Raw genomic sequence first — 21048 nt, 5'->3', positions numbered from 1 at the left:
TAAAAAGGGATTAGCAAGTGTTAAGTATTGAAGACATTCTAGCAGCAAACTGAGAATTTCTCAGTTTACAAATTAAACATATAGCCCTTTGAACAACTTCCATATTCCAGCACTGTTCCTGGCACTGAGGATGCAGCAGTGAACAGAACAAATAAAAGTCTCTGCTCTCAGGGAACCCTAGTAGAGAGAGACAGACTATAAACAATATAAAGTAAGCAAAGTAAACAGTATGTTAGATAATGAGTGTGATGGAGAAAATTCAGGGATGAGGGATTGAGGGAAGTTGCAGTTTTAAATTGAATGATCAAGACAGGCCTCACTGAAAAAGTGACATTTGAGCAAAAACCTGAAGAAGGTGAAGGAGTGAACCATGTGGATAATGGGGAGAAGAATCTTCCAGGCAAAGGGAAGACCAAGTGTAAAGGCCCTGAGGTGGGAAGCGTGTTCAGGGAACAGGCGGAAAGTCGTTGTGGCTGGAGTGGAGTGTGCAAGGGGGAAGGTGGGGGCAGATGAGGTCAGTTGGTAAGAGGTGGCTAGATTGTATAGACTGTATAGTCCATTATGGATTTTTACTCTGGTTGAGATGGGAAACTGTTGGAAGGTTTGAGCAGTCAAGTGACATGATATGACATAGATTATAAAAAGATCACTCTGGCTGATATGTTGAAAATAGAAGGTGTCAGGAAGTTGTTGCAATGATGAGTTATGATGTGTTGGACCAGGATGGTAACAGTGGAGGTGGTGAGGAGTGATTAGATTCTACTTTCATTTAAGGTAGGGTACACTGGATTTGGTAACAGGAGGATGTGGAGTATAAGATAAAGAGGGGTCAGTGATAACTCTAATCATTTTGGCCTGAGCAACTTGAAAGACAAGAGTTCCAGTTTTCTTAGATGGAGAAGTGTGGGAAGAACAGCCTGGGGGAAGAGGGTCAAGTTTTTGGTTTTAGGCATGTTAGGTTTTTATATGCTTACTAGATATGTAAGTAGGATTGTTGAATAGTCAGTTGGATATATGAGTCCAGAGTTGAGAGTCTCCCTGGACTGGAGTTATACATGTAGGTGGTATTTAAAGCCAGGAGCCTGTGTGTGTTGATGAAAAGGACCACGTCCTGGGCACGCAAATATTAGAGAGATTGAAGCAATAGGAAGGAACCAGCAAAAGAGACTGAGAAGGAATGACCACTGAAATAGGAAAGCCAAAAGAATGATATGCTGGAAACCAAGCGAAGGTGTTCAGGGAAGGAATGATTGACTGTGTAATGCTGTTTAAGTAATGGAGCTCTTTGGTGAACTTGAGCAATTTATAGGAGTTGGGGGGGGGTGAAAGTCTGATTGCATAAGTTCCAGAAGAATGGGAGGTGAGGCATTGGAGACAGTGGGTTAAGACAACTATTTGCAAGTTTTCCTAGAAAGGGGAGACGTGGGGTGGTAGCTGAAATGGGAAGAGGGTTGAAAAGGTGGTTTTTTTCGTTTTTTTTTTTCTTTTTGTAAGAGGAATTAGATGATATTTATAAGCTGGTAGAGAGGGAAAAGATTGGTGAAACAGGAGAGAGGATAGACTTTCCAGAGTGATTTTAGTAAGCAAGAAGGAATGGAATTTCTTGCCCAAGTGGAGAGAGGTTGGCTTTACCTAGGAGCACAGTTTATCCCTAATAACGGGATGAATGGCAACATAAGTGATTACTGACTCTAGCAGGAGTGGCAGGAACTTGGTGAAGGTGTTCTGGTTGTGTCTGTTTTCTCGGTGAAATAAGAAGAAAGATCAGCCAAGAGTGAGTGTGAGGAGAGAGGAAAGACATGAAATAGTCTGGTGAGGGCTTCCCTGGTGGCGCAGTGGTTGAGAGTCCGCCTGCTGATGCAGGGGACATGGGTTCATGCCCCAGTCCGGGGGGATCCCACATGCCGCGGAGCGGCTGGGCCTGTGAGCCATGGCCACTGAGCCTGCACGTCCAGAGCCTGTGCTCCGCAACGGGAGAGGCCACAACAGTGAGAGGCCCGTGTACCGCAAAAAAAAAAAAACAAGTAGTCTGGTGAGTGAGCAGAAGAAATATAGAATTGCTGGGCGGCATTAAGGACCCATTTGGACTTAGTGGTCTTGAATTTAAAGTGAGACCAGTCACCACAGCTGTGTGTTTTTCTCCAGCCAAATCAGAAACATTGAAAGGAATGAGAAGGGCTGCCTGCCTCATGGTGTTATTTAAAGATGTTCTGTCCCGTACTTTGGGAAACATGCCCCTAAAGGAAGCTCTGTCCTCAGAGCCCAGAGAGGTACAGAGTATTTCACAAAGTAAGTGGTTTGGACAGACCATCAGGTGAGGTTTGAGCTGCCTCTCCCAATTTTCCTGACCTTTTCTTCTTCACCTTTCCAGATTTCTATGCATCCTTCTTGCGTTCTCATGCAGTCCTTTAAGGAACTCACAACTAAGTGGGAGGAGCAGACTTCTAAACATAATTTCTGTGCTGTGTGATGAGTGCTATGTTTGGACATGGAAACTCAGAATCTCTGGGGTAGGAATTCCTACCCTAGAGGAAAGAGTGTTCCAGGCACAGGAAGTAACACTTGCCAACGCAGAGCCTGAAGAAACATGCAGTTTTAATATCAGGCTTGTGCCTGAAGTTTAAAGGGCCTGTGAGAGGATAGCAGAACAAGAGTTTGGAAGGGTAGGATATGCCAGACGTTAAACAGCTAGGAGTTTCTCGTGTAGGCTGTGGGAGGATACCGAAGACTTAAGGCCAGTATGTGCCATGGCCACATTGATTTTTAAAAGGGAATTGGCTAGAATGAATAAATAAAAAGAAAGCTTCATAAAGCAGGCACTTTGTATGTCTCGTTTGCTATAGTACCCATTGTACCTTGCATCCAATTTGTTGAATGTATGAATAGGAATAGAGTTTGGAGTAGACAGACTAGGTTTTGTGGCTATTGTAGTCGTTGGAGGGAGGGAAGATGTAGGCCTGAACAGAGAGAATGGCGGAACAGAGAAGACATGATGGTTTGAGAAAGAGTTTGGAAGTGGGATTGACAGGACTTGGTGGCCACTTGGAGGTGAGGGATAAGGAGGTTTAATTTGGACAGTGACTCTGAAAACTGAGGATGGGAATAAAGGAAGAGGAAGTCTGGGGAGGTAAGAGTGATGCTTGGAGGAGGTGCCTCTGAGACAAACACAGATAGATGTTCTGAGGTAGATTAGGGTACGTGCCTGCAGTGAAGAGACAGATTGGAACTGAGATCTCAGCTATGGAAGTTGTTGACTTGTGGGGGTAGTTGTTGCAACCTTGGAAGTGAATGCAGTTGCCTAAAGAAAGTGTGACTGATGAGAAGTGGACTGGGGGACCTTAATCTGGCTCTTTCTAGTTTTATCTCCTATTATTCTCCATCACCCCACACACTGTGATGACTCTCCCTGGACAGAATGGGGCACCTCCTCCTCTGTGTGCTCACATAACATTTTGTACCCTCAACTGCTGCAAGCACTTGAGTTCTGTTGAGATTGTCTGCACCTTCAGTACCTTCCCTGGGTTAGCCACGTAGTGTCTTGTTCATCTTTGTGTCACCAGCACCTAACCCACACCTGGCCCATTGTACTCATTCAGTGTTTACCAGGTACTTGAATCCTGTGCTGTGATATCCATGTGGAAGTTAGTCATTGGTGTCCACAGAGGAAATACGGTAAACTGCTTTTACTATCAGATCAAATAGTTATCTTGTTCTCTAACCACAGGTGGCATCCCCCCAAATGAGAGTATCCATTCAGGAAACCTGAACAGGGGAAGGTGAACCCCTGTCCCAGCTGAAGTTAGATATGTTTATCATAGAGTTAGATATGCTTTTCTTGTAGTCCTGCTGCTCTACATCTTAATCTGATCCTGTGGATGCAGATGGCAGCATGTAAGGAAAATGGATCAGTGAAGTAGCAAGTAAGGGCATCTAGCCTGTGTTATGAGCCATATGCCATGTGTGATTAAGAGTCAAAAGCTTGGAACCTAGAATCCCTTAAAATCTGAAAAATAAAATACCTAGCCTATCTATTAAGTGTGTTCATCACTAAAGTGTATTATCGCCTTCCAAAGCCAGTTATTTTATGATTACAGACCTAAATTGAAGAAAGGATCGCCGCAGGAAATACTGTCAGTGAGTCAACTCAGACTAGTCTCACTTTGTTTTATTTTGTTTTTCTTTTTGTTTTTTTCATTTTGATTTTCAAAGACCCAACAGAGAAGAAACCTCACTTTTGCCATCCAGAGACTTGTATGTAAAGCAGTGGAGAGCTTCCCTAAATAACATATCCTCCAGCATTCAAAATTAGTGATTTAACATCACTAATGTCATCTTTTACTCTCATTAAGTATAAACATTTGGGCAAGAATTCTAGGGAAAAAAAAGACCTATTTAATCCAAACATTGTATCCAATATACAGTGTTTGGAATAAGTTGGATTCTCTGTTTCTGTGATTCACCTCATTCCATCCATCCATCTCCATTCTTAGCACCTGGCCGGATACTCAGGATGCAAAGGAAATAAGGTTAGTCCCTGTCTTCAGAAAGTGAGCTCCCAGTCTAGAGGGAGAGAGTGGTGAGTCAACAAATAATTACAGTGTGATGCCTCTGTAGACCAGAGCAGGCAGTAATTAACTCTGCCCAAGGATAAAGTGGAGCTGGAGAGAGTTCAAGGAGACCTCACTGAGAAGGTGACAGTGAAAGGATGAATCAGCTGGTGGGCAGAGGTGGTGAGGGCATTCCAGATCAGCAAGGGTCTCATGCTAAACGCAGAAGTTTGAGTTGTACTCTGGAAGCTGTGAGGAACTTTTTTTTTTAACAACAAATTTTTTTTTCTCATGAAAAGAAGATAAAAGTAATCAGGGCTGAAATATATCAAGTTTCATTTAAGTCAGCTGAGTGATTTTTTTTTCCCAGAATGCTTTTAGGCTCAGAGCCTGTTTGATCCTGGGTGCTTAGCCTTGATATAAGTTCCTTGAGGGCAGCACCTCAGCTCACTTCATCATTTTAGTTATAGTACCCACCATTAGTGGCTACTCTGTAAACATCTGTTGGTTGAATGAATGAATGCAGCATCAAATGTAGTTCCTGAAATAAAGGCTTTAAATTTTCTTTGGAAGAATTTTTTTGTTTAAAGATAGGCAGCTTTATATTTACTGCTTTTGTTTGCTTTTTGGTACAGGGTTTTACATCTTGTTCAGAAGAAAATGCCTGAAGATGATGGTATATTTAAAGAGGCTGCCATGAACTACAACTATATTAAATTTAAAATAATACATCATTTTGAGTGTTACATCAGATACTATTATCTTACTACTAGCTTTTAGTATAATGTAGCTATAACAGACATTGTAGTTTATAGAAAAATTTGTAGGAGAAAAGAACTATTATTTAGGAAGAGATGAATGTTAACAACAGAACTCTTTGATCCAGCCTGTGGAATGACGATCCTGGTGCTAATAAAAATCAACATGTTGATATAATGTACTCTAACAAAGTACCTCCCACCCTTTCTCAAGTCATGGCACACATAATAAAGTACAGTGATAGCCAAGGCCCTAAAGGAAGATTTAATGCTGCTTATGACATCTGATACCTCCCAAATTTCATGATATTAAAAAGTATATTGAAAGAGAACAGTTAAGCTGGGATCTAACTTAATTGTGATAAGTCTGAGATAATGATATCAAAAGAGGCTAGTGCTCAGCATAGAGACAGAGGGAGGCATTTGTCATTTGGCCCTGCCTGAAGAAGAGAGACTTTGGTGCATACAGATGTTCTGCTCATTAGGAGGAGGCCAGCGTAGCAGTGGAAAAGCAGAGAACGCCTTTCTTATGAGACCCCTGGGAATACTTTAAAACATTTGTCTTAAAAAAAATACAAAACTTCTTTTTTATATACATTTTATTTTTTTACTTTTTAATTATTTTAACATCTTTATTGGAGTATAATTGCTTTACAATGGTGTGTTAGTTTCTGCTTTATAACGAAGTGAATCAGTTATACATATACATATGTTCCCATATCTCTTCCCTCTTGCGTCTCCCTCCCTCCCACCCTCCCGATCCCACCCCTCTAGGTGGTCACAAAGCACTGAGCTGATCTCCCTGTGCTATGCGGCTGCTTCCCCCTAGCTATCTGTTTTACGTTTGGTAGTGTATATATGTCCATGCCACTCTCTCAGTTTGTCACAGCTTACCCTTCCCCCTCTCCATATCCTCAAGTCCATGCTCTAGTAGGTCTGTGTCTTTATTCCCGTCTTACCCCTAGGTTCTTCATGACCTTTTTTTTTTTTTCTTAGATTCCATATATATGTGTTAGCATATGGTATTTGTCTTTCTCTTTCTGACTTACTTCACTCTGTATGACAGACTCTTGGTCCATCCACCTCACTACAAATAACTCAATTTCATTTCTTTTTATGGCTGAGTAATATTCCATTGTATATATGTGCCACATCTTCTTTATGCATTCATCCAATGATGGACACTTAGGTTGTTTCCATCTCCGGGCTACTGTAAATAGAGCTGCAATGAACATTTTGGTACATGACTCTTTTTGAATTATGGTTTTCTCAGGGTATATGCCCAGTAGTGGGATTGCTGGGTCATATGGTAGTTCTATTTGTAGTTTTTTAAGGAACCTCCATACTGTTCTCCATAGTGGCTGAACCAATTCACATTCCCACCAGCAGTGCAAGAGGGTTCCCTTTTCTCCACACCCTCTCCAGCATTTATTGTTTCTAGATTTTTTGATGATGGCCATTCTGACTGGTGTGAGATGATATCTCATTGTAGTTTTGATTTGCATTTCTCTAATGGTTAATGATGTTGAGCATTCTTTCATGTGTTTGTTGGCAGTCTGTATATCTTCTTTGCAGAAATGTCTATTTAGGTCTTCTGCCCATTTTTGGATTGGGTTGTTTGGTTTTTTGTTATTGAGCTGCATGAGCTGCTTATAAATTTTGGAGGTTAATTCTTTGTCAGTTGCTTCATTTGCAAATATTTTCTCCCATTCTGAGGGTTGTCTTTTGGTCTTGTTTATGGTTTCCTTTGCTGTGCAAAAGCTTTGAAGTTTCATTAGGTCCCATTTGTTTATTTTTGTTTTTATTTCCATTTCTCTAGGAGGTGGGCCAAAAAGAATCTTGCTGTGATTTATGTCACAGAGTGTTCTGCCTATGTTTTCCTCTAAGAGTTTGATAGTTTCTGGCCTTACATTTAGGTCTTTAATCCATTTTGAGCTTATTTTTGTGTATGGTGTTAGGGAGTGATCTAGTCTCATACTTTTACATGTATCTGTCCAGTTTTCCCAGCACCACTTATTGAAGAGGCTGTCTTTTCTCCACTGTATATTCTTGCCTCCTTTATCAAAGATAAGGTGACCATATGTGCATGGGTTTATCTCTGGGCTTTCTATCCTGTTCCATTGATCTATATTTCTGTTTTACAAAACTTCTTAAAAGGAAGAAAAAAACTATTACAGTCAGGTATCATAGCTTTAAAAAAGTTATGTCTAGTTTTAATATAAATACATACTTTTGAATTATTTTTTAAAATAATTATTCCATATCTGTGGGTGGTGCCTGGCGCAGCTGAGTTCCCTTGGAATGCAGTTTTAAGAAATGCCGCCCTATGGAAAATTACCCAGGCTCTCCGAGCCCTACAGCATCATGGATGGCAAAGCTCCTAGGACCTTCCACCATGATTTACTGTCGTTCTTTGCTGAAACTCTGGCTTCTCATTGCTAAACTGGATTTCCAAAAGCTTTGAAATGGGGGATGGTGTGCAAGGTGGGGGTGTTGCCCTGGTGTGACTGTTTCTAATTGGAACTGTATATTTCCCATTACGTCTCATTTATTGGCATTCCGGGTTTTGTGTGTTTAAATGGCATAAGTCGGTTTCTCAGAGTACTGACTGCCCTTCTGATCTCAGAGGTGAAGTTCGTACGCCCTAACCCTCAGCGCCCTTCCTTTCCATCTGCAATCGTTCCTTGGGTAGTTGTTTTTAACTTTTAAAAAATTTAAGTAATTCTAACAACCATTCAACCCCACCCATCTCACAAATCAGTTACCTTCGTCTTTTCATATTAATTAAAATAATTTTTCAGCCCATAGCCAGAGACCATGTTTTAGGCTTAATCACCAACCTGCAATCTAAATATTGACTATCTGTGCCAAATATGTTAAAGTAGGGACTATTCAGGACAGGTAGGTATCTGATAATAAACAAATTCAACCAATTTGTATTTCCTGCAACTCTGTTGGGCACTCCATGACAAGCCCAAAAGGTTTTATTTAGTAGTCTGGGATGTGGTTTTGGAACCCATATTTTTAAAAAACCACCTCTGTTGATTGTGATCAGATTGTTCTAGATAGCAATCTCCAGTATAAGTCTGCCTCACGATCACTTGGGGCATGCTTTAAAAATGTGGATTCCTGTGATCCAACCTCAGAGATTCAGATCCTGTTAGGAAACCAAAATTGAGGCTCATGAAACAATCAAAACAATTAAATGCTAAATGTATCAGAGGCAGTTAATAAATATTGCTTGTTTGATTCAGCTGCCCAATGTGGTAGGAATTTGGTGTGAGCTGGAGATGTCCTGAACTTTGCGGAAGAGGTGGGCCTTATGCTTAGTGGGGGAAGGGATTTAGACACAGGCTGAGCAGAGCAGGGGAAGGCATTTGTTCACTGAAGTGTGGGAGGAGCAGAGGCTGAGCACATGTGCAAAGGCACACAGGAGTTGGGTGGAGGTGGGACTGAGAGATGAGTGTGACTGTACAAGATGTACAGATTTATGTGTTTGTTCTTTACCCTGTGTGTTCAGAGAGGAGTTGGAGTGGTGTGTAATAAATGTCAGATATTGGATGTGTGGGCTCTTCTGCTGAGATGTCTCTTTGCTCCTGATCAGTAACTATGAGTGGCTGATAGAATTGACTGGAAGGGTGCCTCCCCCTTCCTTCTCTTCCTTCCATTTGGGTTCCTCCTAAGGGTAGAACTCACTTGAGAAAGATCACCTCTCACAGGGGAGATTGAGCTCCAAGCACATTGTTATAGTTCATGTTTTGATTTTCAACAAATGTGGGTTTCGTAGGGAAGTGGAATTAATAATGTATTACTTGTTTTATTCATTCAGCTAGGTCATTAGTCTGGGCTTTGGTTCCTGCCCTGAAGGAACCCCATCTTCTACTTAGAGAAACAGAATTACAATGGCAGTCATGGAGTCTTACCCAGATTGCCAGGCCAAGCACAAAGGAGCTAATCCAACTTAGAGGCATCAGGGTCCTGAAAGCCTTCACACAGGAGGTGTATCTGAGCAGAATCTGAAGATTGAGTAGGAGTTGGCCAGGTGAGGAGAAAGCATATGCAAAGTCACATTTGCAGCAGACAGCATGGCATGATTAGAGTTGCAAAGAGTTTGGTCCGTTGGGAGCTCAGGATGCCTGAAGGGAAGTGAGGCAGAGAGGTCTATGCAGGGGCCAGATTTTGATGTGTTTTATAGGCCATGCTAAAGGGTTTGAATTTTGTTGTGAAGGCAATAGGGAGCTGCCAGAGGATTTTAAGCAGTGTTACTTTGTGTTCAGTGTGGCTGCAGTATGAATGATGGATTGAAGAGGGCAAGGCCAGAGTTGGAGAGGCAAGAAATGAAAGCCTGGTCTTGAGCAGGAGGTGGGAATAGAGAGAAAAGGACAGATGTGGAAATTTTAGAAGGCAGGTTCAAAAGCAGTTGGTGGCCACTTGAGGTTTGGCAGAGAAGGAAGAAGTCCTGACTGAGTGGATAGTGCTGTCTTACCCTGCGGTTGGGATATGGGAGAAAGCTCAGTTTGGTGGGGAAGATGATGAGTTCATTTATGGAATATATTGACTTTGAGTTGTTTCTAGGACATCCAAGTGGAAATGTCTGGAGGGCTCTTAGATAGTGAGTCTGGAATTCAGGAAGGTATGGGCTAGATGTTGGTGTAAATGGGAAAAGAGAACGTGAATGTTGTGGCACTAGGTTAATTTCATCTCCAAAATATTTCTCAATCACTGCTTTCTACCTCTTCTGCTCTCTCCTTGGTTGAAGCTACTGTTATCTTCTAACTGGTCTGCCTAATTCTACATCAGTGCAACAGCAGGTGGAGTGGTCTTTTAAAAATGAGCTGGTCTTTTAAAAATGACATGGTCATTTCCCTGCTTAAAACCCATCATCACTGATATCCCATTGCCCTTAGAATAGAATTCAAACTTTTTACCATGGTACAGGGCCCCCCATGTGACCTGGCCCTGGCCTGCCTACCAGCCTCTCCACACTCATTTTGAGCCATTCTTCTCCCTCGTTTGACCACACTGTCACTTCAGGGCCACAGATACCTCTTCTGTCTTCTTGTACGCCGTTTTTCTCTTTTCCCAACCTTTCCCCCACTCTTGGCCTGACCAGTCCTTGTCTTTCAGGTCTCACCTCAGGTAACATTTTTCAGAGGAACCTTCCTTGATCTCCTGAGCTACATTAGAGCCATCCTGCATTTTTCTTTCCTAGCACTTAATACAATTTGTTATTAGTTACTCATGTGTTTATTTGGTATCCGTCTCTCGTACAAGCTCTGTGAGGGCAAAATCCATCCTGTGTTTTGTTTACCATTGTACCTCCAGTGCCGGACAGTCTGAGCACATAATAGCACTCCCTGAATATTGGTTAGATTTGTTGAATGAATGAGGGTCATTGTCTTCATTTTCTATCTTGAAAAACTTGTAATTTTTATACTGTCACCGAATAAATAGGACTGTGCGATTCAAGCTTTACAACACATGTAGCTGATTTCATCTACTTTTGAGAGTCTATTCCATTTTTAACTGTTATTAAATACTCTTTTCCTCTGAGAGGTTGGGACATTAAAATTACAAATCAAATCTTAAGGGTATTTTTCCTCCCTGTTGCCTGCATTCATTATGGTGACTGGTTAGTCTGACAGTGATGTGGCTGCTGAGTTTTGAAATTGGAAAAACTGGTACTTGTTCCCTTGAGTTGGGCATTTGTGACAGAGTTTAATAGCAGCCTTCTCCTGCAACCCTGATTTGAGATGCATCCCAATACATGCTGTTTGCATTGCAGCTGTGGGAAAATCCACCTTTGTGAAGTTACTCACGAAAACTCACCCAGAGTGGCACGTAGCTACAGAACCTGTAGCAACATGGCAGAATGTCCAGGCTGCTGGCACCCAAAACGTAAGTTTTCAGTTGTGGTGGGTAGTTGGCAGGCATAGGTGAATAAACTAATTGTAATAATCTAATTTGCTCTGAGTAGGTGAAGTAGTCCAGTTGGAATCTCCTTTTTAAAATATCAGCACCTTCATTGCCTAAAGCGACCATGTACACCAGAGAGGATATGACTTGTTTGAATATGTTTAGTTTTGATTTTCTTGGTTTTTACATGTCTATATAAGTGACTGTCTCTGTTCTTTGTGGTTTCCCAAAGCATGTCCAGCCATCCTGGCTTTGAAGATTAATTTTGTCATTCCTACCTTTAAGTATATTACTGAAACTGACCATAAGGATTAGTAGTTAATTATAATGATTTTAACTTAATTGATGAAGTCTTAGAAATTGAAAGGGACCTTAGAGAGCATCTTGTCACATTTTGAGTCAATGCAGAAATAATAGCTAACGTTTATATAAAGTGCATACTATGTACAATGCTATCCCAAGCACTGTACATTCCATGTATGCCTCGTGGCTTAAGCCCTAGTGTCAGGTATGTTGCTTTGGGAGAGCACCAAACCACCAGCCACATCAGTGTGAGTAGGGAAGAACCAATCTGAACGTGAACACTAGAGGTAGCTGAGGGAGTAGCAGCACCATGCCTCAGTCTCCACAGACTCCTGCAGTCCTGGGAACATTCACTGAGTGCATCATTCTTGTTTTTACAACCTATTGTTAGAAAGTTCTTGTATGAGCCACTTTGCATACCTGTGACTCTGACTCATTGGTTCAAATTCTGCCTGTGAAGTCTTGTAACTTTTCCATATGGCAACCTTCGTACATTTCTAAGGCAAAGATTTGCCTGCTTTTTCTCCCCCTGAAGTCTTCTCTCTTTGAAACCAAATACCGTTTTCCTTCAGACTATTTCTCATGCTGAAGTAACTTTGTCTAGGAGATGTGCTCCAGTTTGTTAGTTTTCCACCTAGATTTTAGTAAGAGTGGTACTCAGAGCTGAACAGGACATTCTGGATGTAGTCTAAATGGTATAGAATATCATAGAACTTGTTCTGGGTGCCATTTATGTGTTATTCCAACTTAGGATTGTGTTACCTTTTTTGGCAGACAAATAAAATACTTATTGAGGATATTTGTTTTTTAAACTGTCTCCATATGTCTATATGTATATGTGTGCATGCGTGTGTGTATTTGTGAATTAACTTTTCCATTTAGAAAATAAATTATCTTTTTCTGAGTATGCCACAGGTCACCTGTTTTGGGGATTTAAAAAATATATCCACAAATGGTTTGATACTCTTTCCTTCAAGAAGTGGACCTTAATTCTCCCCTTGAGTGTGACCTGGACTTAGTGACTTGCTTCTAATGAATACAGTGTAGCAATTTAACAGTGTGTGACTTTATGGTAGGTCATAAAAGACATCGTATCTTCCATTTTGTTCTGTTTTGATCATTTGGCTCTGGTGTTGCCAGCTGCCATATAATGCAGCATACCTGTCTGTGAAGAGGCCCATGCAGCAAGGAGCTGAGTCCTCCTGCCAGCAGCCTTGTGAGTGAGTCTTGCAAGCAGATCCTTCAGTCCCCAGTCAGGTCATCAGATGACTGTAGCCTCAGCCAATGTCGTGACTGAAATCTCATGGAAAACCTTGAGGCAGAACCACCCAGCTAAGCTGTGTCCCAAATTCCTTTCCAACAGAAATGGATTTAATGAATGTTTTTTGTTTAAACCACTAAATTTTGTCAAAACTTAGATAACTATTACTCCCATAATCCCATTATCCAGTGGTAAAACAGTTAACATTTTTGTCCTTTTAGATTTCTATCTACAAAGGAGAAAATGTATATATTTATATACACTTATATAAATGTATAGAACATATATACATTTCCTCTTTTAAAACAAAAATTGTGATTGTCACTTGCATGTCACTTGATATCCAAGGTCTTCTTCCTTTTACCTTTACAAGGTAATGTCACTTTAATGGTTGCTGTATACTGCATAATATGGTGTACTATCATTTAGTTATTCAGTCTTTTATTTTGAATACTTAGTTTTCTAATTTCTCCCTATTATAAACAGTGTCACAATGATGAATATTTTTGTCGCTATATCTTTTTTCTTTTTAATAGCTAATTTTGAGGGTAATCTAGAACTGGAATTTGATGTCGAAAAACAACATGTTTTGTTGAGACTTGTTATATTTTATAAAATTTTCCTTCAGAAAAGTTGTACTATTTTTCTCATATTTTCAGCAACACTGGGTGTTATTTTTTTTTTCATCCTTTCTGATTTGAGAGGCAAGAAAATGAATGCTGTGTTATTTTATTTTACATTTCTTTGATTACCAGTGAATTGAACTTTTTAATGTTTATTGGCCATTTATTAGTATTCTTTAGTGAAATGCCTATTCAAACCTCTTGCTTTTTTTTTTTTTTCTCTATTGAGATCTGCAGGTTTTTGTAATGGCTTCATAAAAACTCGTATGTTAAATATCATAGACATCAATTACAGGAAAAAATCTATAAAAAATACAAACACGGGCTTCCCTGGTGGCGCAGTGGTTGAGAGTCTGCCTGGCGATGCAGGGGACGTGGGTTCTTGCCCCAGTCTGGAAGGATCCCACGTGCTGTGGAGCAGTTGGGCCCGTGAGCCATGGCTGCTGAGCCTGCGCATCCGGAGCCTGTGCTCTGCAACGGGAGAGGCCACAACAGTGAGAGGCCCGCGTACCGAAAAAAAAAAAAACACATGGGGGCTAAACAATACACTACTTAATAACCAAGAGATCACTGAAGAAATCAAAGAGGAAATTAAAAAATACGTAGAAACAGAAAACAACGAAAACACAACGACCCAAAACCAATGGGATGCAGCAAAAGCAGTTCTAAGAGGGAAGTTTATAGCAATACAATCCTACCCTAAGAAACAAGAAACATCTCAAATAAACAACCTAACCTTACACCTAAAGCAATTAGAGAAAGAAGAACAAAAAAACCCCAAAGTTAGCAGAAGGAAAGGAATCATAAAGATCAGATGAGAAATAAATGAAAAAGAAATGAAGGAAACGATAGCAAAGATCAATCAAACTAAAAGCTGGTTCTTTGAGAAGATAAACAAAATTGATAAACCATTAGCCAGACTCATCAAGAAAAAAAGGGAGAAGACTCAAATCAATAGAATTAGAAATGAAAAAGGAAAAGTAACAACTGACACTGCAGAAATACAAAAGGATCATGAGAGATAACTACAAGCAACTCTATGCCAATAAAATGGACAACCTGGAAGAAATGGACAAATTCTTAGAAATGCACAACCTGCTGAGACTGAACCAGGAAGAAATAGAAAATATGAACAGACCAATCACAAGCACTGAAATTAAAACTGATTAAAAATCTTCCAACAAACAAAAACCCAGGACCAGATGGCTTCACAGGCGAATTATATCAAACATTTAGAGAAGAGCTAACACCTATCCTTCTCAAACTCTTCCAAAATATAGCAGAGGGAGGAACACTCCCAAACTCATTCTACAAGGCCACCATCACCCTGATACCAAAACCAGACAAGGATGTCACAAAGAAAGAAAACTACAGGCCAATATCACTGATGAACATAGATGCAAAAATCCTCAACAAAATACTAGCAAACAGAATCCAACAGCACATTAAAAAGATCATACACCGTGATCAAGTGGGGTTTATCCCGGGAATGCAAGGATTCTTCAATATATGCAAATCAATCTACATGATACACCATATTAACAAATTGAAGGAGAAAAACCATATGATCATCTCAATAGATGCAGAGAAAGCTTTTGACAAAATTCAACACCCATTCATGATAAAAACCCTGCAGAAAGTAGGCATAGAGGGAACTTTCCTCAACATAATAAAGGTCATATATGACAAACCCACAGCCAACCTCATCCTCAGCGGTGAAAAACTGAAACCATTTCCACTAAGATCAGGAACAAGACAAGGTTGCCCACTCTCACCACTCTTATTCAACATAGTTTTGGAAGTATTAGCCACAGCAATCAGGGAAGAAAAAGAAATAAAAGGAATCCAAATGGGAAAAGAAGAAGTAAAGCTGTCATTGTTTGCAGGAGACATGATACTATACATAGAGAATCCTAAAGATGCTACCAGAAAACTACTAGAGCTAATCAATGAATTTGGTAAAGTAGCAGGATACAAAATTAATGCACAGAAATCTCTTGCGTTCCTATACACCAATGATGAAAAATCTGAAAGTGAAAGAAAGCACTTCCACTTACCATTGCAACAAAAAGAATAAAATATCTAGGAATAAACTTACCTAAGGAGACAAAAGACCTATATGCAGAAAATTATAAGACACTGATGAAAGAAATTAAAGATGATACAAATAGATGGAGAGATATACCGTGTTCTTGGATTGGAAGAATCAACATTGTGAAAATGACTCTACTACCCAAAGCAATCTACAGATTCAATGGAATCCCTATCAAACTACCAATGGCATTTTTCACAGAACTAGAACAAAAAATTTCACAATTTGTATGGAAACACAAAAGACCCCGAATAGCCAAAGCAATCTTGAGAAATAAAAGCGGGCCTGGAGGAATCAGGCTCCCTGACTTCAGACTATACTACAGAGCTACAGTAATCAAGACAGTATGGTACTGGCACAAAAACAGAAAGATAGATCAATGGAACAGGATAGAAAGCCCAGAGATTAACCCATGCACATATGGTCACCTTATTTTTGATAAAGGAGGCAAGAATATACAATGGAGAAAAGACAGCCTCTTCAGTAAGTGGTGCTGGGAAAATTGGACAGGTACATGTAAATGTATGAAATTAGAACACTCCCTAACACTATACATAAAAATAAACTCCAAATGTATTAAAGACCTAAATGTAAGGCCAGAAACTATCAAACTCTTAGAGGAAAACATAGGCAGAACACTATGACATAAATCACAGCAAGATCCTTTTTGACCCACCTCCTAGAGAAATAGAAATAAAAACAAAAATAAACAAATGGGACCTAATGAAACTTAAAAGCTTTTGCACAGCAAAGGAAACCATAAACAAGACCAAAAGACAACCCTCAGAATGGGAGAAAATATTTGCAAATAAAGCAACTGACAAAGGATTAATCTCCAAAATTTACAAGCAGCTCGTGCAGCTCAATATCAAAATAAAAAACAACCCAGTCCAAAAATGGGCAGAAGACCTAAATAGACATTTCTCCAAAGAAGATATACAGATTGCCAACAAACACATGAAAGAATGCTCAACATCATTAATCATTAGAGAAAGGCAAATCAAGACTACAATGAGATATCATCTCACCTGGTCAGAATAGGTATCATCAAAAAATCTACAAACAATAAATGCTGGAGAGGGTGTAGAGAAAGGGGAACCCTCTTGCACTGTTGGTGGGAATGTAAATTGATACAGCCACTATGGAGAACAGTCTGGAGGTTCCTTAAAAAACTAAAAATAGAACTACCATACGACCCAGCAATCCCGCTACTGGGCATATACCCTGAGAAAACCATAATTCAAAAAGAGTCATGTACCAAAATGTTCATTGCAGCTTTATTTACAATAGCCAGGACATGGAAGCAACCTAAGTGTCCATCAACAGATGAATGCATAAAGAAGATGTGGCACATATATACATATACAGTTTTTACTCAGCCATAAAAAGAAATGAAATTGAGTTATTTGTAGTGAGGTGGATGGACCTAGAGTCTGTCATACAGAGTGAAGTAAGTCAGAAACAGAAAAACAAATACCGTATGCTAACACATATATATGGAATCTAAAAAAAAAAAAAGATCATGAAGAACCTAGGAGCAAGACGGGAATAAAGACGCAGACCTACTAGAGAATGGACTTGAGGATATGGGGAGGGGGAAGAGTAAGCTGTGACAAAGTGAGAGAGTGTCATGGACATATATACACTACCAAATGTAAAATAGCTAGCTAGTGGGAAGCAGCCGCATAACACAGGGAGATCAGCTCTGTGCTTTGTGACCACCTAGAGGGGTGGGATAGGGAGAGTGGGAGGGAGGGAGGGAGACTCAAGAGGGAAGAGTTATGGGGATATATGTATATGTATAACTTTGTTATAAAGCAGAAACTAACACACCATTGTAAAGCAATTATCCTCCAATAAAGATGTTAAAAAATATATCTTAACTCTGTCATATATTGTCGATACTCTCACCAGTTTGTCATCTTTTCTTTCCTTTTCTGTATGATGTATTTTGCAATATAATGCTTTTAAGTTTTTATGTGGTCAAGTCTATTGTTTTCTTCTTAGTTACTGCCTTTGACGTGAAGGTTTAAAAAGACCTCTTACAAGCCAAGATTATAAAAACAGGCACTTGGTTTTTTTTCTCTTGCTTTTAAGGTTTTATTCTTTGTGTGACTTTAAAATCTACAGGAGTCTGATTTTCCCCAAGTTTTTATCTGAATCCCCAGTAATAGTCTTGTTTAGTTTATTCCTGAGTGATTATATATTTTGTTGTTATTGTGACTGGGATCTGTTTTCCCTTCATCTGTTTCAAACTGGTTATTGCTATTTGAAAGAAAAGCAGTTGATTGTTGTATGTCTTGTGTGACTTAATTCTCACATTAATTTTTTTTTTGCTTTATTTGCTTGAGATTTTAGAAAATAATAGTTTTCTCTAAATTCTAATCAGTTGTAAGAGTTTTCCAATATCCAAACCTCATTTCTGTTTTCTTTTGTTGGATAGAAGTTCCAGAACAATATTGAATAATAGCAGTGATGGTAGTCACTTTTATGTTTTCTGTGTTTAGCGAAAGTACCTCTAATGTATCATTGTTAAGATCTGTGCTTGTCATTCATTTCAATAGACCATGTGGAGGAGGTACTTCTATTACTAGGATATTAACTGTTTTTATCAGTAACAGATGTTGAGTTTTCATCAAAAGCCTTTTTTAGCACCTAGTGAGTTAACCGTGGGATTTTTCTTTCTTCCTTTTAGTTTTAGTCATAGATTGGGTAATGATGTCATCCTCACATTCCTAGAATAAACCCTTTTGGTCATGGTGTACTGTTGCATTAATTTGCTAATATGTTTGGAATTTTGTGTGTATTAAATTTAATTGGTATTATATTTATGTGTACAGTTTTTGACAGGTTTTACCATCAGGGTTATGAAAGTGAATTGGAAGCTTTGTATTATTTTTAGCATAGAAATTATCTATTCCTTGAAGGTATGACAGAAATCAGTTTTAAAATTACATGGATTCAGTGCTGTTTGGGGGGAATAGTTATTAGACAACTGTTTCTTCCTCAGTTATTATTCAGGGTTTTTAATCAGTTTTGATAATTTTGTTTTCTAGAAAATTGCCCTTTTATTGAGATTTTCAAATTTAATAATGTAAAATTATTACATGTATTCTTTTATACTTTAAATTCTTCTGTATCAAGAGTTTTTGTATCTTTTGTCTGATGTTGCTTATCTGTGTGAATATTTTGGGAGGAATAGGTTTGATAGATGATTGTCTATTTATTTGTCCTTTTTTAAAAGACCCAATTAATGGATTTTAATTTTTAATTCTATTGGGGCTTGCATTCTAATTCATTAATTTTTGCTTTTAAATTTATTTATTTCTCAGAATTTCTTTGCATTTTTAAAGCTCTTTAGTGTGAATGATTAATTTGTGTATTTTTCCCTTTTTTCTGCCTTAATAATAAAAGCATTTGCAACAGGAAATTTTTTTCATGGGATAAGCTTTGGCCCTGTCTTCTAGATTTTGACATATGAGAATTTAACTGAAATTTCTGAAGAGTTTGTAATTTTAATTTATTTTTTGCCTAAGATTTATTTTTAGTGTTTTGCATATTCTGAGTAGATTTTGTATGTTTATTATTTTGTTAATTCTGAGTTTATTTTGTTATGATCAATGTGGCTTATCCAGTTTCTCACTGAGGAAACTTACTGAGATTTTCTTCATTGACTATCTATGATCAATTTTGATAAGTGTGCCATGGACTTTTAAGAAGAATATGTATTATCTGTAAGGTATATGTAGTTTGATGTGACATATTTTATAAATTCCAAGATGTCATTGATTATAAGACATTATCAATTTAGTGACACTTCTAAGGAATAATTAAAATGTCTATTACGTTTAGTAAGCATTATAAGATGTATCCCAGTTTCAGATATGTGGGAAAAAATAATGATTAAGAGTCTTATCCTCCAAATTCTTATTCTGAGAGTCTACTGTTTTTATTAAATTCTGAGAGAAGTGTACTAAAGTGTTGTTCTTTTATTGTGTTTTGTCTGTTTCTCCTTGTAGTTTTAATTGACTTTATATTTTTGTATTTCAGTGCTTTATTATTCCATGTAAAAAGGTTCATGACTTTTTTGTGGCGTCTTTATTGCTTTACTAGTCTTGTAGAATTTAATGCTTTTTAAAAAAATTAATTAAATTAATTTATTTGGCATGTGGGCTCTTATTGGTGGCATGCGGTATCTAGTTCCATGACCAGGGATCGAACCCGGGCCCCCTGCATTGGGAACGTGGCGTCTTAACCACTGGACCACCAGGGAAGTCCCAGTGCTTTTTTTTTCTTAATACAGCTTTGCCACATCTGCATTCGTTTTATTTGCATCTACCTGGTGGATTTTGCTGCCCCTCTACTTTCAGCTAATGTATGTCATCTTGTTTTAGGCGTTTCACTTATGAACAGGATTTTTAGCTTTTACCCAATCTTAGGGTTTGCCTTTCCTGGGAATTTTTCTCTTTTATCATGATTATGTTTAATTTATTCCTGCCACCTTATTTTGTGCTTTCATCTCCTTTTTTTCCTTTTTGCTGTATTTGAATATTTCTTTCATTTATCTCCCCTTCATTCGTATGGAAATTTTACTATTTTTACTCTACTAGTGGAAACGTTTAAATTAAAAATATACATGTTTAAGACTCACAGATATAGAAAACAAACTTGTGGTTACCAAAGGAGAGAGGGAAGGGGGAGGAACAAATTAGGGATGTAGGATTAACAGGTATAAACTACCATGTATAAAATAGATGAGGCAACAAGGGTATACTGTACAGCACAGAGAATTATAGCCATTATCTTGTAATAAACTATAATGGAGTATAAATTGCAAAAATACAGAATCATTATGCTGTACACCTGAAACTAATATAACATTGTAAAACAACTATACTTCAATAAAATATATATATATATATAAATGTTTAAACCTATTTATCAATGTTAATGGGGTCTCTATGAAAGAAAAAAATAAATTTTACTACTTTTTTGTATTACTTTCTTCTTCAGACTCCATCCCCCAGGTATAGAAATCTATAGCTTTATAGATCCAGAATGTTTTTACGTAGTGACATTTCTCTCTCTCTCTCTGTCTTTTTTTTTTTTTTTTTCTGGCCATGCCACAAGGCTTGTGGGATCTTAGTTTCCTGACCAGGGGTTGAACCTGGATACCAGCAGTGAAAGTACCAAGTCCTACCAAGTCCACTGGACCACCAGGAAATTCCCTGAAATTTCTCTTTTAACTATAGAAATTGGCAGTAAACTTCTTCACCACATTCATAATAATTACTTTATACTTAACTGTTCTACTGGTCATTCACTGACCACTGTCTTCTTATTACTTCTTCCCATTTCTTAATTCTTTATTTTGATTCATTTTCCAATTGGTTGAAATATATTTTAGAGCATTTTTTTTTCAGAATGTGGTTGGTATAATTTCTGAGTGATTTCTTGTCTTAAAATGTCTTTAGTTTCTGTTGTAGGGAAGTGTTATATGGCTCTGATCTTTTTTTTTTAATAAGTAATTAATGTTTTCCCCCTCCTT

General features: G+C 38.4%; 1 protein-coding gene across 8 annotated transcripts in view; it reads left to right on the top strand.

Moving 5' to 3' along the window:
* DGUOK (deoxyguanosine kinase) overlaps window positions 1–21048 on the top strand; it is a 35916-nt gene that overhangs the window by 1009 nt on the left and 13859 nt on the right. For 5 of the 8 annotated variants that reach the window (XR_009521518.1, XM_060027510.1, XM_060027511.1 and 2 more), the window contains exon 2: window positions 11091–11203. The exons of 2 other annotated variants lie outside the window; for them this stretch is intronic. Coding sequence is in view for 4 of the 6 variants with exons in the window: in XM_060027510.1 (XP_059883493.1) it covers window positions 11091–11203 (113 nt within the window). In the remaining 2 variants the exon portion in view is untranslated. Of the gene's footprint in view, window positions 1–11090; window positions 11204–21048 lie in introns of those variants that run through there. One more of the 8 variants, XM_060027517.1, reaches the window with a different exon arrangement.

This window comes from Delphinus delphis, chromosome 12, assembly GCF_949987515.2.
Source record: "Delphinus delphis chromosome 12, mDelDel1.2, whole genome shotgun sequence".
Classification (NCBI taxonomy): domain Eukaryota; kingdom Metazoa; phylum Chordata; class Mammalia; order Artiodactyla; family Delphinidae; genus Delphinus; species Delphinus delphis.
This window is presented reverse-complemented; position numbering and strand designations above follow the sequence as displayed.